General features: G+C 37.9%; 1 protein-coding gene across 3 annotated transcripts in view; it reads left to right on the forward strand.

Annotated features, from left to right (window-relative positions):
- Positions 1–15,482, forward strand: part of PRKG2 (protein kinase cGMP-dependent 2) — a 105,265-nt gene that overhangs the window by 36,863 nt on the left and 52,920 nt on the right. For all 3 annotated transcript variants that reach the window (XM_047856397.1, XM_047856398.1, XM_047856399.1), the window contains 4 exons: positions 1,207–1,320; positions 2,952–3,057; positions 6,324–6,387; positions 14,093–14,170. In XM_047856397.1, the coding sequence (XP_047712353.1) occupies positions 1,207–1,320; positions 2,952–3,057; positions 6,324–6,387; positions 14,093–14,170 (362 nt within the window). The remainder of the gene's footprint in view (positions 1–1,206; positions 1,321–2,951; positions 3,058–6,323; positions 6,388–14,092; positions 14,171–15,482) is intronic.

Here is a 15,482-nt window from a genome sequence, read left to right on the forward strand (position 1 = left end):
GGGTAAAATGCTAAGGAGGGCAATGGCTGCATTGTATGGTAAGATTATGTTTAATAGAAGAAAGTGCCAAACTGTCTTCCAAAGTGACCGTCCCGTTTTACATTCCCATCGGCAATGTAGGAGAGTTCCCCTTGTTCCATGTGCTCACTAACATTGGGTGTTGTCAGTGTTCCAGGTTTTTGTCATTTTACTAGGTGTGTGGTGGTATTTTACTGTTGTTTTAATCTGCATTTCTCTGATGACGCATGATGTGGGGCATCATTTCATATGCTTATTTACCATCTGTCTATCTTCTTTGGTGAGCATCTGTTAAAGCTCTTTGGCCCATTTTTTAATCAGATTGTTTGTTTTCTTGCTGTTGAGTTGTTAGGGGTTTTTGTATATTTTGCCAAACATACTTTTATCATGTGTGTCTTTTTGCAAAAATATTTTCTTACAGTCTGTGGCTTGTCTTCTAATTCTCTTGATACTGTTTTTCTCATGCACTTTTCTTAGCAACTGTCATTTATTACTTCATGTCAGTGATTGAGGGTTTAGACAACAATGCAGGCATGGTGAAGTTACTTACCCAAGGTTACACAGCCAATGATTGGACAGAGCCAGGCTGTCTGACTCCAGGGCCCATGCAATTCTAATTATGACAAGTTAGTCCTTCTGTTAGTGTGGACAGCTAGGATGTGTTTTCAAGACATACAGTAATTGTTGTGTTCCTTGGACAAAAGAAAGAGTTTTATGTGCTACATTTTCTTGGGGTAGAATGAATTTTAAATACAACACTTGCCATCCACTGCTTCTGGAGAAGAACTTTGTAGCAATGATAATAACATTAACAATAGCTAACATTAACATAGCATTTTCTGTGTGTTAGCCATTGTTCTAAGTTCCCTACCTATGTTAACTAATTTAATTCTCACAGCAACTGTCTGAGGTGAATATTATTATTGTTATTATTATTATTATTATTATTATTATTATTATCCCCATTACCGACAAAGAACCCCAGGCAGAGTAGGGAACCCCTCTCTTTCAAAGTGATCAGCTAATAGAGAGTAAGTGGGAGAGCTGCTTTTAGTCTACACTGTCAACCACTATATTATAATGAGAATCATAAGAGATCTTGCCTGTATGCTTTGTGTACTTTCTGATTGTCTTACTTTTGTAATTTATTTGGATTATTTGTGTTTTTTCTTAAATTCTGCTTGACAGAGGGTCGACTAGAGGTGTTCCAAGGGGAGAGATTGCTGTCATCGATCCCTATGTGGACCACGTTTGGGGAGCTAGCCATTTTATACAACTGTACAAGAACTGCCTCTGTGAAAGGTAACGGGATGAAAGGCTCTATTTTTGAATCGTTACACAATGTTTATGGCAATCTAAGTCACTACTATTGCCTGCTGAGTATTTCTGTCTCCCATTGTGCCCCATGTGCTCTTGTTAAAGGAAATGCTGTGCTTACAAAAGAATTTATATTGAAGCACTTGTCTAAATAATTCAAATTTAAGAGAACTTTTCCTTCAGGTACCTGCATATGAAATATGAAAATGGCTTTATATTACTGAATTATTCCAATATTTGCTTTAATTACCACTTCGCTTTATTTTTCTGTGTAAACATCTGCCTTTGGTTCATCCAGAATGTTAGCTTTTCATTCTCTGTGATGTTCCAAACATATTATAAACCAGAAAAATTAATGAAACCAATGAAAATATATAAATAGCCAAAGGGAGGTGAATTAATTGAGAGTTTTCCTGAGTGACTCCTGGGATTAGTTTAAGGGTTCTTGTTTTTATTGACATTATTCATGGTTATCTTGGGCATGAATACTTAAATGTGTTTCTCAGTGTTTAGGACTGGGTTAAGTGTCTCAGAATTGCTGCAGTTTTGATTAAAAAATGCAGATTCTGGGGCTTCACTCCAAACACAAATCAGAATCTCTGGCAATGGAGCTTAGGGATCTGAATTCTTTTTAAAGTTTTTTTTTAATGTTTATTTATTTTTTAGGAGGGGAGGGACAGAGAGGGAGGGGGACAAAAATCTGAAGCAGGCTCCAGGCTCCAAGCTATCGGCACAGAGCCCAATGCAGGGCTTGAACTCACAAACTGTGAGATTATGACCTGAGCTGAAGTCAGATGCTTAACCTATTGAGCCACCCAGGTGCCCTGTATGGATTTGTATTTTTAACAAGAATGTCAAGATAAATCTAACTCATTCCAAAATTTAGTAAACCAAAGCTTTGGATTTTGATTTATTTTATAGGCCCTCATTACTTCTTTTTTTTTTTTTTTTAAATACAATTGTAACTTCATCTAGATTTTCTAGAGCTGCTACTTCTGCTCTTCTTCCTGTTTAGATTTTATTCTTGCTTTCTATGTCTTTCCTATAAAAAAATTGTCTCAAACACTGTTTTGCATAATTTCTATGAAAATGATTTGTATGTACTTTATACAAAAGTAACCATAGAGATCCTTAAAAATGTATTGGCTCTCATTAGCTACAATGTCTGAACAGCATAAAAATACATAAAAACATACTCATACACTCAGATCTTTAACTTTCAATTATCTACTTGTGAATTCTTCACTTTCTGGATTAGCTACAGGCTGGCTGGTTTTCTCTTGTGTCACAGCACAAATCTGAAATACATCCTGATGATGTAGTATGTAATTAGGAATTGCAAACTAATTTTGATATCATCCTAAGCAAAACATAATTAGAAAGGAAATCTTTTGCTACTCACTTCCAAATCATGGTTCATTTCAAAGCCAAAGATGATTTTATAAAATTACCCACTATTTATATCACTGCTTCCTTCCATTTGCATGTTAAATAATGCAATTTCCAAGAAATATCATTTGATGAGAATATATGAACAATTTATCAAGTAACATTTTGGACTGTTTTCTTAATGTGGGGCTAAACAATATTTTATTATTTTCTTGATTTTTCTAAAGCTATTACCAATGTTAAAACTTGGGCACTAGATCGAGAGGTATTCCAGAATATAATGAGAAGGACAGCTCAAGCTAGAGATGAACAGTACAGAAACTTCCTCAGAAGGTAAGAATAACACATTGTTGGAAAGAGTAGAAGATGGTGTAGTTATATTGTGGATATGTTGGTTTTATCACAATAATTACTTTACTAGAGCTTTCCTCATTTAAGCAATTTCCACATGACTAAACCAAAGGAACAAAAGTATTCCCTTGCAGTAAAGGCCACTATATTAAAAAATATATATACTTAATTCCAATTAGCCTTGCACACTGATTTATTTATCTTTCACTAATTTTGCCCTTGTATTGATGGAGTCCTTGTATATAGTATAGAAAAATGTGTAAAAAGTCTTAAAATATTCATCTGGGTTGCTCAGTTGACTTTGAAAGATAGCCTGCAATTTGGAAGTGGATAGCAAAAGATCATCTTTCTAATAATGCTTTGCTTAGACTAATATTAAAATTAATGTATTTTGCTATCTTTAATTGCTTTACCTGAGACATTATCTTTCTCATTTATATAACCACACCATCTTCCAAATTACTATTATTTGTAACAAATTAACTTGCCAGAAATGTCACTGTGTGTGTCTTGATGACACAGATCCTTGGAACATATTTTGTGACCTGTTCTGTGCCCCCAACAACTTGGGTACATCAATTTAGAAAGAAACAAATACCTATCTAACTGAAAAAGTCAGTTATGCATATACAAAGTTTGTTTTTTTTGGAGAATATACATTCTTTTTTTTTTATTAATTTTTTTAACGTTTTTTATTTATTTTTGAGACAGAGAGAGATAGAGCATGAACGGGGAGGGGCAGAGAGAGAGGGAGACACAGAATCGGAAGCAGGCTCCAGGCTCTGAGCCATCAGCCCAGAGCCCGACACGGGGCTCGAACTCACGGACCGCGAGATCGTGACCTGAGTGAAGTCGGACGCTTAACCGACTGAGCCACCCAGGCGCCCCTGGAGAATATACATTCTTTAAACTATTTCTGTGTTATTTTTTGGGGGGGGTGGTTGACAATCTCTAAAGCTTCAATACATACTGTAATGAAATGTTACCCATGCTAAGTGGTAATAATAATAAAATATCCCACAATTTCCAAAAATAAATCCTAAGCTCTTTTTAATATTAGTGATTTTACTTTGCATAACTAGCCTAGTATATAGCAAGGACTCAATAAATATTGATCGAATGTCTTTGTAACCATCAGTAGAACATTGTAGGTGTTGAGGGTTCTCCTACAGAATCTTGCTGATTTGCCCTCCCCAGAGATAATATTGACTCCCGGCAGAGAGCTGCAATAATGATAAGTAAGTGCCTTACCTATATGCCAACCAATGCCTTAGCTATCATGTTGTGGGCTCTACCTGAGTATAGGTAATCTAAATATCCAGTAACTGAGCAATGCAGGTCAGCATTTAAAGCTAATGAACTACACTCATGCAAAGGCCAAAGGGGGATAAATAACTCAACCAGTCCATGTGGGTTGCCTCTGAATGTGTGAGATAAAACTTGAATTACTAAGGATAGCATTTCATTCCCTTGGAGTCTAGAGTGTTCTGTCTCAGTAGAAGGACCGTGGAGAATTTACTAGTACATAAACCTTCTTTCCTTTTGTTATCTGATTCATCCGTTCATTTAACAAATACTTATTGCTAGGCGCTAAATATTGTGGATTCAGTGGTGATCCAGATAAACCTTATTGCTTTTTTTATAGTGGGGAGACAGACAAAAGATTTTTCCTCATATCAATTTCCTCACTAATCCCCAAAAGTGATAGTTTATAGAAGAGAATTTTCACTAACATTATAGACTACCATTTGGACCAGAAGTAGAACTTTCACAATGAAGAGTATGTTAATCAATGACAAGTTCTGGTTACCATTTTACCTTTTCATTCATAGGAAGGTAGATTAGAAACAGGCATTTCTCTTTGTTTCATAATATACAATGAGCTCTTTCTTTTTCCATTTACATCTTTTCATTTTGAAGTATGTGATATCTAGAAAAGTTACATAGTACATATGTAAGTTTTAAAACATAATAACAAAAACGCCCAATCTAAGAAGTGGAGCATTGGCAAAATGGAAAGTTCTTTTCCTGTGGTCCCCATTCATTTCCCGGCCTCCTACATGCGTCTCCATGGAGTGGCCTGTATTCTGAAGTTTAGAAATCATTCCTTGGTAGTCTTTATTACTTTGTCTCTAGCTTGATTTAATTAACCTATTTTTCAACTTCAAAAAGTGTTATTTTTGCAATTCAACTTTTTATTCAATCTTTTTTTCTATTTTTTTTTTTCTATTTCATCCATCTGGTTAAGTTCAGTCATTTCTCCTGTTTTAGAGTTTGGTTCTGACTCTACTACAGTGTATTTATCTGTTCTCCAATTGGGGCATGTTCTAGTGTTCTGCAATTACAAGTGATTCTGATACAAACATTCTTAGCCACGTGTCCTGGCCACGTGCCTCCCTGTGAACATGCCCAAGGATCAACTAGAGCTATTATTTTAAAAAATTGGATTCAATTATGTATTTTTGGAGTAGCATCATTTTTTCTTTAGGGGTGTCAAATTTTAGATGGTAGGAAATATGTTTTTATCTTACAGTAATTATGTCAACGGTCCTGAGTAAAAATGGGTAAAGTAAAGGAGAAATTTCTCCAAAGGAACAATTTAATCATTTGATTGGCTAATCATACTGAGTGGAATTTCTGATGTTTTTTCTCAAGTAATAACTTTCAGTAATCCATTTCATTCCTGATATTATTACTATATGTAAAAATGTTCCTATTACGTGCCCCTGGCTACCATTAATTTTAAAAGTTGGTACAGTATGATTAATAATCAAGATGATTTCCATGCTAATTCCTACATTCCCCCTGGATTCAGCCTTTACTTAATTACACAGATTTAGATGAAAATCATATCCTCCTCTGAAAGCAGAGCTCCTCACCCATGCTAATAAAAGACATACTGAGATGTGGCAAGAAACACATTTCTGGGTGTAATTCACTCTGAAAACCAACAGCAGATATAAAGTGTTTTTTTCTTCCAAACAGACAAAATAAGATTTTTTTTCCCTTTTTAGTATCTTACTGTCTTTACTTACTTGCCTGTGATAAATATCTGTGATTACACGTGGTTATATAATTTCAGTGTATTTGAAATTCAGTTATTTATGTGTGATATATTTTGGAGGTTTACTTTGGAAAAATTAAAGTGCATTATATATTTTTTAGATGCAGGTAAAGGTTTTTTGAACTACATAGAAGTGCATATTTAATTCAGGAAGATAATCAAAGGTTTCTTTTTAATTTTGAAGTGTATCCTTGCTGAAGAATTTACCTGAAGATAAATTAACCAAGATCATTGACTGCTTGGAAGTGGTAAGAAATTTTAAAGGAAAAAATACATTTTATTAAACGACTTTATTTAAAAATTTTTTTTCTTAATGTTTTTGTTTTTGACAGAGAGAGACAGAGTGTGAGTGGGGGAGGGACAGAGAGAGAGGGAGACACAGAATCTGAAGCAGGCTCCAGGCTTTGAGCTGTCAGCACAGAGGCCAACGCAGGGCTTGAACCCACAAACTGTGAGATCATGACCTGAGCTAAAGTCAGATGCTCAACTGACTGAGCCACCCAGGCACCCCTTATTTAAAGACTTTATAATTTAGTTGTTATTAGCACTGTAAATGAAAAAAAGGAAAGGATGGTAGGTGGCCTGTCTGCAGAGACCAGGAGCCTTTTTCTATTGTGTAAAACCTTAGACCAACTCACAAGGAATTAAGGGGCTGGGATGGGTTTAGGCCACTCTTCTGAAATGTATAGAAGGAAATTGGATTTGCATGTGTAAAATGACACTTGATTTACATACTCTAACCTTTTTAGTATATTTTGTGAAACTAATCTGCCTTACTCAAGAGGCATTTGATTTTCTGCAGTTAACATCACCATCCCCTGTAGAGTTTTCCTAGTATAAAGGAGTCAATGATGTTTCATTAGGTAATGGTGTAGAGGAGGATATATTGGAGCTTTAGGGGACAGCTTTCTGAATCAGGCTATGAAACAAGTCCATACTTGAAAACTCTACACCATGAAAAGACATTTTAAAACCCTCTGCATTTAAGAAGCACTTTACCTATTTTAACATCTAGGGGGAAACAGCATAATGGAATGTGTTCAAAAACTCATATGAGGCATCACCCAGATGGTTGGTTCTAGTCCAAGACTAGCCAAGTTTTTTTGTGAATAAATCTTTTATAACATGTACCTTGGATTCTAATGATATGCATTATATGAAAACCTCTTCAGATTTCAGAGATTAAAATTCAAAGCAAGAAATTTCTCTCTGATTTTTGGTGTGTGTGTGCGAGGGGGGGGTGGGGGTGGGGGTCAATTTCATTGAAACCAAAATGGCTTTAATGGAATTTGAAGGAGGTAAGGAATAATAAAGACGTCACATGTTGACTTTAAGTGTTTATAAAGCTGTTCTCAGTGGGAGATATAAAAGTCTCTGCAAGACTGATTGTTGACAGATTCATGCCTCTGTCAATCACAGTATACAATGCAAACTAATATCTGTTGAGAAGGGAGCACTGACCATTTTATCCTTAAGTGTAAGTGACACCAGTAATGTTTCCATTTACAATTCATGGAACCTGTCCAGCAGTTTATCAAGGACAGGCCGTGATGACACAGTGCCTGGCCTTGTGTCCCCAGAGTGTTCAGAAATGAAGTCATTTTCAAGAGGACTGCTTGCCCTGCATCTCTTGGGATTTTCCCAATGTAACATAACCCAATCACAGATGTTACAAATTAATAATTCATCGTAATTTCTGAGAGTATGTGTTTTTTTTAAAGCTGGAGTAGCCCTATATTTTTTTGGTTAACTGAGAAAATCTGTTTTTAATATAATACTAATAGAGTAGATTCACCAGAGGGGGATTCCATGCTGACAGCAAATATTAAAATTTAGTATCATTAAAAATAAATGGTAAATTAGTCATATTTATAGCAGCCACAGGCAATAGCTGCAGAATATATAGATGGGGCACAAGTCCAGTATTAATTAACACACAATTTGAGTTTGAAAGTTCTCATCTTTTAAAACACCCTAGAAAGGCTTTATTATATCTCTGCATTTGCAGACAGCAGCACAGTTTATAAAGGGCTCTTTATTCGTACCTGGCAAACAAATGTGTCTCTATAGCGTGTGAAAATTCTCAAATGCAAAAGTGATTAGCAAGGGAGTAATGGGATCTATTTAGCACTAAGAAAAGCACATAATTTACCAGCATAGCTTGGACTAATGACCCGTCAACGGGGTCCTGACAACAGCCAATCACTAATGCATTGGAGTTATAACAGAATGCCTGCTGAGTTCCAGGACCAGCTGTCCCACAAACTGGCTCCGTGATCTTTGACAAAAACAGGCTGAATCTGGCTTGAAGTTTAGGAATTGATTTGGGAGGGTTTTAACTTTTGTGTGGGGGCAGGAAAGGGGTATTGGAATTTCCCACCATGACGCAGTTGATCTGAAGTGTTTGTTAAGACTTTGACTATTGAACGTGTAGACCAATGGCTCCAATTATTCAGAGTTCCAATTACATATCTTGCTTTAGCTGAAATCACCCAGCCCTTTCAATTCTAGAGGCAGACATCCCCTTTAAGCCTCCTCTTGTGTTCTGATGGGAAAAGAGTACCAACATATTTGAGAATTTACTGATGAACATCACGAAGCATGATACAGACTTCGAATGCACTGTAAGTGTTAATGGTAATGAAAATGATAATGTGAATTCTGCACCCACCACTTGTGCAATATGGAGCACAAGAGTGGAAGGAGTCTCTGTTCACACATACAGGAAGCATGGGATTTGACTGTGGTTGATTGAAATGTCACCTCACTCTTTGTTGCAGAGCTGTGGTATGTGACCCTGTGGCCCCCTGTACTGAGACTCTGACATGCCATCTTTCATGACACTGGGGGTGTAGTAGGAGTGGGGTAGGGGTGGGGTCATGTAGAATGTTGTTGCCCTTCCTTACTCACATCACCTGTGGCGCTGCTTAAAAGGCAGATTTCCAGGTACCACCCGTACTTACTGAATCAGAAACTCTGGGATATTGGCCCAGAAATGCACACTTAATACGTTACTTGATTCTTATGCTTATTAAAGAGAATATTTGAGAACCACTAGTTTAAAGTTATGAGTAGAATACATATATTTAGAGCCTTGCCATCTCTTCATTCAGGAATTTTCCATTTTTCATAATTTAAAAAAATCTAGTTCTCTTTCTTATAGTTCCTGCTAATACCTACAAAACCAGAGGGTTTTCTCATTTTAATGATTACATCTGGAGTCATAAAGAAAGTTGAGATAATTGTGGATTTTGCCTGTTTATGGACCAGTTAGCTAGAGGTGGGGCAGCTAGGTGCAATAGAAAGTCCACTAGTCCGAAGTCTGGAGATTAGTGTTTATGGTCACGCTTCTTTCACTAATAGCTGTCAATTAATTGTGGTAAGCATTAGGGTTTTCTCATCTACAAAATAAGGGTGAGTAGTCCATATCTCTAAGGGCTCTTTCAGTGTTTCAGTTACAGATTTCTAAACAGTTGGCTCACCCAAGTTGGAGGAGTTTCTGTTGGTTTTCATTTTGTGGGCTCTAGTTCCTTGGGAAGAAGCAATCTGCTACTAAATTTTGCCTGAGTGGTTGATGAGGGCCCACCTGATCCAATTGTATTTGCTTTAAAATTTCTACAGTGTTTTAACTGTTGCACTTGGGTGAACAAAAAAATGTCGGTAACAACCCAAATAACTGTATCCAGTTTTTTAAACAACCAACATGGGTTCATAGTCATATGATGTGGGGTGTGTGTGTGTGTGTGTGTGATACATCTGATTGTGCATCATCAATACTTCTTTGTAATGAAGATTTCTGGCCACACACTAAAGACATTAAGGAAGTCTTAGGCTTGCGTTTTGGTCTTTGTTCTCCATCACCTTTGGTTTTTCTTCTGGTTTTCTATATACTGTTTATAGGCATTCAGGTTCTAGCATTTTCTAGATATCACAGAATGAGCATTTTCTTTACAGTGAAAACCTCTTTGCATCGTTCATTAGCTATTGCTTTTTGTATAGTTTTCTTCTGACCTTTACCTCTTAGTCTGCCCTGGTATTGATTTCCTTATTTTTCCCTCTTGTTATACACTCAGTAACTACTGTTAGGGTTTCCTGAACATCTTTTTTAAAAACATCTTTTTCAGGGGTGCCTGGGTGGCTCAGTCGGTTAAGGCTTTGACTCTTGATTTTAGCTCAGGTCCTGCATGATCTCACGGTTCGTGGGATTGGGCCCTGAGTCTGGCTCTGTGCTGACAGAGAGGAGTTTGCTTGGGATATTCTCTCTCTCTCTCTCTCTCTCTCTCCTCTGCCCCTTTCCCACTCGTGCTGTCTCTCTCTCTCTCAAAAATAAATAAATAAATGTAAAAAACATCTTTTTCAGACTCTGGGTTATAGCTCATTAGTAGATCATGAAATTAATTTGTAGGAACATTTTTTAAAAGTATCAGAGTAGTAAGTATAAGTATTATTTGAATATGTTTTAATTTTATATAAATGTCTATATGTGTGCATACTCCCGTACGTGTGTTTGGGTGTACAGGTAAAATGTATTTCTTATTGTAGGTCACAGTAAAAAATGCTTGAAAATCATTGCTCCCCCAGATAGGATCTATGGCTTCTTGGTCCTATAAGGGACCCCTTTGCAGTGTAACCACAGGACAATAACCACACTGTTTGCATTTCTCTTTTTGGTCTTGGTGACCACCCTGGCTAGACTGGCTGCACTCCCCAGTTGACAAACACTGGCCAGTCTAGCATCATAGCCAGTGCTTACCACTATATATTTTTGGTCTGACCTACATCCACAGCCTTTTCTGATCTATGAAGTTACTGTCAACACACTGGGAGGTATTATTTATCTTCCTCCCAAGGTTTTGGGTGACAAAGAATCATCCCTAGGAAAAATACCACCAGGAAGGTTGCCCCTTAAGAAACAATAAAGCTCTTTCTCAGTGTTCCCTTTTAAGCTTCCCATTAGCTTCTCTGACTGACAGGAATTAAAGCCTCACATCTGCACACACCACACGCTTTATAATAACTGAAGAACAACCTACCAGCACCTCAGAAATTCTCCATGCTCTTGAGGTACCTGGGTGGCTCAGTCGGTTAAGCGTCTGACTTTGGCTCAGGTCATGGTCTCATGGCGTGTGAGTTTGAACCCTGTGTCAGGCTCTGTGCTGACAGCTCAGAGCCTGGACCCTGCTTCCGGTTCTGTGTCTCCCTCTGTCTCGGCCCCTCCCCCACAGGCACTCTGTCTCTCTATCTCAAAAGGAAATAAACATAAAAAAAAAGAAAGAAATTCTCCATGTTCCTTCTGTTCCATGTTCTGAAGGGATTAGGAGAGACTATAGAGCAGACTCTCTGAAACAAGGACATCTAACACGACGCCAACCTTCCTAGGGAAGAGGAATGAACATTAGCTGCATAACAGATGCTGAACTGCAGTGGCATGGTCACTCACTCAAACACCAAGGCTCATGGCCATCTCAACTGCAAAATTGAGCTTGGAGGTGGTGAAGGTTTGTGATACAGCTAAAATGAGAAAGAATGAAGAGTTGGAGTAAGCACACTGTGATGCAAAAGACTCAAAATCTCATTTTCCAAATAAAGTAGAGGTTTGTCTCTTGCTCACATAACAGTCCAAGGAGGATAGTCCCAGTTGGCTATACAGAGTCATTCAGGAACTCAAGCTAAAGGCCTTACGATCCTCTCCCAAGATCTCTCTGTGAAGACACATGCCTGATACGGCTCATAGACCTGGCACGGGGGGTGGCACACATCACTTCTGTTCAGGTTCCTTTAGCTAGAAGTTAATCACATGGCCACAGCTACCAGGGAGGCATTTTACCTGGACAGCCACGTATACTGTGGAAGGCTTGGACAACTGGCTCCCAGCCTCTTTCACAGGGATTAACCATCATCGGGTGCCTAGCATGTACCAAGTATGCTATCAGGTGCTTTAGATACCCTCTTTCAAAGTTAGGTGTGGTAGGTCATACGGTTTTAATTTTATAGCAAAGTAAACTGAGGTTCAGAAGATTGAAGTGACAGCCTAGCAAACCATTATCATCTTCCTCCTCAACATGGCAGTTATTAATTATTTACTATGTTTCAGGTGCTTTCAATGCATCAAAACATTGTCTTTTATTGGCTTATTGTGGTAAGGCAGAATGGACTCTCCCCCCCGCCCCCCCTTCCCCCCAATGTCCCAGACCGCAATCCTTGGAATGCGTGAATATGTTATGTCACCTGGCAAAAGTGACTGGGCAGGTGTAATTAAGGTTCAGGACCTTAAAATAAGGAGATTATTCTGGATTATCTAGATGGGATGACTATAATTACATGAGCCCTTAAAAGCAGAGCATTTTCTCTGGCTGGAGTCAGAGAGATTTAGCATAAGTGGAAGTCAGAGAGATTTCAAGTCTAAGAAGAATTTGATGAGCCATTGCTGGTTATGAAATGCAGGGGGCTCTGTGCATGGGCCTAAGAGAGATCTTCAGAAACTAAGAGGCCAACAGCCAGTACAGAAATGAGACCTTATCCTACAACCTCAAGAAACTGAATTCTGCCAACAACCTGATTAAACTTGAAAGTGGATTTTCCCCCAGAGCCTCCAGAAAGGAACACAACCTGACACTTTTGAGTTCAGTCTTGAGAGACCCTTGACAGAAAAATCCAGGTGAGCCATGCTGTGCCTGGACTCCTTGACCCACAGAAACTGTGAGATGATAATGAGTGTTTTCTTTAAGGCACTAAGAAATGTGTGGTTATTTGTAACAGCAGCAATAGAAAACTAATGTGCTTCTCTAAATCTTTGAAGGTAAATGTTCTTATTTGAACTTTATGCATTGTTTTTTTCCCTAAGATATGCATCTTTCCATATGTTGAAATATCTTGTAAGATGTATGTAGTGCTATGTAAATAAAAGATAGGTTTAGTCATATTAGAAGTAACATTTATTTCAAAAATGTAAGTAGATTTTATTAGTCAGTGACCAAAATAGATACTGAAATACAGCAGACATAAAAGTGGCTTTGTCTGGATTTTGTTTTTAAATCTAAAAGAAAAATAAGAGAGAGCTGTGATGTTGTTAATTATGCCTTTTTAAATAAATGAAACAGGCCCATTTTTGTAGAAATAATTAAGAGTTCCATTTTGGTTCTATGACTTTGACACAATGTTAAAGTGGAGTAGAGGTGGACAGTCTAATCCATCTTTCGTTTTCTAAGAGACTGTATTGCTCTATCGGTCTGACATATGGATGAATGGCTTTTCCCTGCCCAAGAATTCTCTGATTACACACACACACACACACACACACACACACACACGAGGGAAACCAAGAAATATGTGACAGTTTCAGATTTCATGAGGATAAACCTACCTTGAAGAAGAGAATTTACATGTGAAAAATTCTAATGTTGGTATTTTATGACGACACATCTTTGAAAAGAATCCATAGGAAAGAGCCACTTCCTCTGTCTGTAGAATTTTCCTAGCCTTTGCCCTTCAAGGAATTAGAAGTTGACGCTGATATTCCTAATGTCCGCTGGGGATAATATTTTCAATTTCTTAGATATTCTTTTTCTAAACACTAGGCCCGGTTTCAGGCTGTTACAGATCACTGAACAGTTTGTAGTTAGATTCTTTCAGTGAAAGCCCACCTGGATGTCAGTGATTATTGTCTTGCTTTTGCTTCTCTGCATGTTCTTTAGTCTCCATGCCTGAAAACCAGTCTTTCTGGTGAGTTCTGTGAAAGACAAAAAGAAATGCAGGTAATAAGGCAAAAGTCTCTTTACTTGTCTACAGTTTATGACTGCAATGTTTAAGAAGATTACAGTGACAATAGGCAACAAAGAAAAGCAACAGGCATGGGATGCTCATTTCAAAGACATGGGGAGTTCTGTTACATTTATGCCTTCATCTGGATGTCGCCACTGGATTTAACGTTTTCTTTTTCTCTTATCCCAATAGGAATACTATGACAAAGGAGATTACATTATTAGAGAGGGCGAGGAAGGAAGTACCTTCTTCATTTTAGCAAAAGGAAAGGTAAATATGAATTAAAGCTTACTTACAGTAAATCATGGAAGTCTTTTCACATTAGTTTGCCCTGCACCACAGCACTGGAAAGTCTCTGCATTGAACAGGTAAAGGAACTTCTGCTCAGAAGAGTTCCTTGGGGTTTGGTCTTAGCCTTGGGTTTGGGGGCACAGGAGAGCTGTTCTGAGTTCTGGCTGAGACAGTAACTTCTTAGTGACCTTAGGCAGGTCCCTTGACTTTCATTGTGTTTAAAATGACTAGATTCTTTCTCAGATCCCTTTTGTCTGTGATTCCCAATCAAATCAGTGATCCAGGATCAGGGCTGGAAATCTTTTCCATCCAGCAGGGGTGACAAGCAGCAGGTGGAGGAGAATGAACTTGTCAGTGGAGGACAGCAATGGCTGGGCATAAAGCTGTAGAGAGGGCTCGGAACTTCAGTTCATATACCATAGCTCAAGTTGGTTTGGGTGCTGATGAAAAATTGATGCTAGTATATGCAGTAGATTTTTCTCTTCACTTAAACTGTGAGTGGATAACATGTTGCCAGTTGTTCCTATGTTGACTCTTTACAATGTCGCTCAGAGATAAAAGGCATTTGTGAAATACTGAAAAAAAGAGTGAAACCTTAAGCACTTGCATCCATAACCTGTCCAGTTTTTACAAGTATTCTTTCTTCCATGGAAGTGTTTATCATCAGGCACTGCCCTTTGTAAACTGGTTGCTTGTCGAACCTTGAACTGGGCCCCCAGTGAAAGAAAAAAAAAATAACAAAATGGTTTCAAACCTCAGAAACTCTTCAACACTCAGAACATTTTTTTTATCATTCCTCTTCCACCTGGACCCGATGCTTTCAGAATTTCTAATCAACAGGAAGCAACCCTTGTGATTATGTTGAATTGGCATAAGACTAGCCACAAACAAGGAATATTGAAGTTTTTGTTTGGTTCTGCTGTGGGACTTCTTAAACCTTCCTGGGCCATGGATCACAGTGAGACACCCATGAAAGTTATGACCCTTCTCCATATCCACATTTTACATCTAGGTTTAGGGGGTAAAACAGAGGATTCAACAAATCAGTCATGGACACTAGATTCAGAATTCCTGACACTTAGCCTTATTCTTGATTAGTTTGTCAACTCTTTGGCTTTTTGCCATAATAAAAGTTCCCACAGGAACATTAGGATTTGCTTTGAATATTCCTAGGAAGGAATTGCTAGATTCACATAAAATTTTTTGAACTGTGGGAGGTGGGATTTGAATGGAGAATCTTTCTCTTACAGATGGGGAGTCATTTGGTCATGTTAAGTCACAGGATTTCTCA

The sequence above is a fragment of the Prionailurus viverrinus genome, chromosome B1 (assembly GCF_022837055.1).
Source record: "Prionailurus viverrinus isolate Anna chromosome B1, UM_Priviv_1.0, whole genome shotgun sequence".
Taxonomy (NCBI): domain Eukaryota; kingdom Metazoa; phylum Chordata; class Mammalia; order Carnivora; family Felidae; genus Prionailurus; species Prionailurus viverrinus.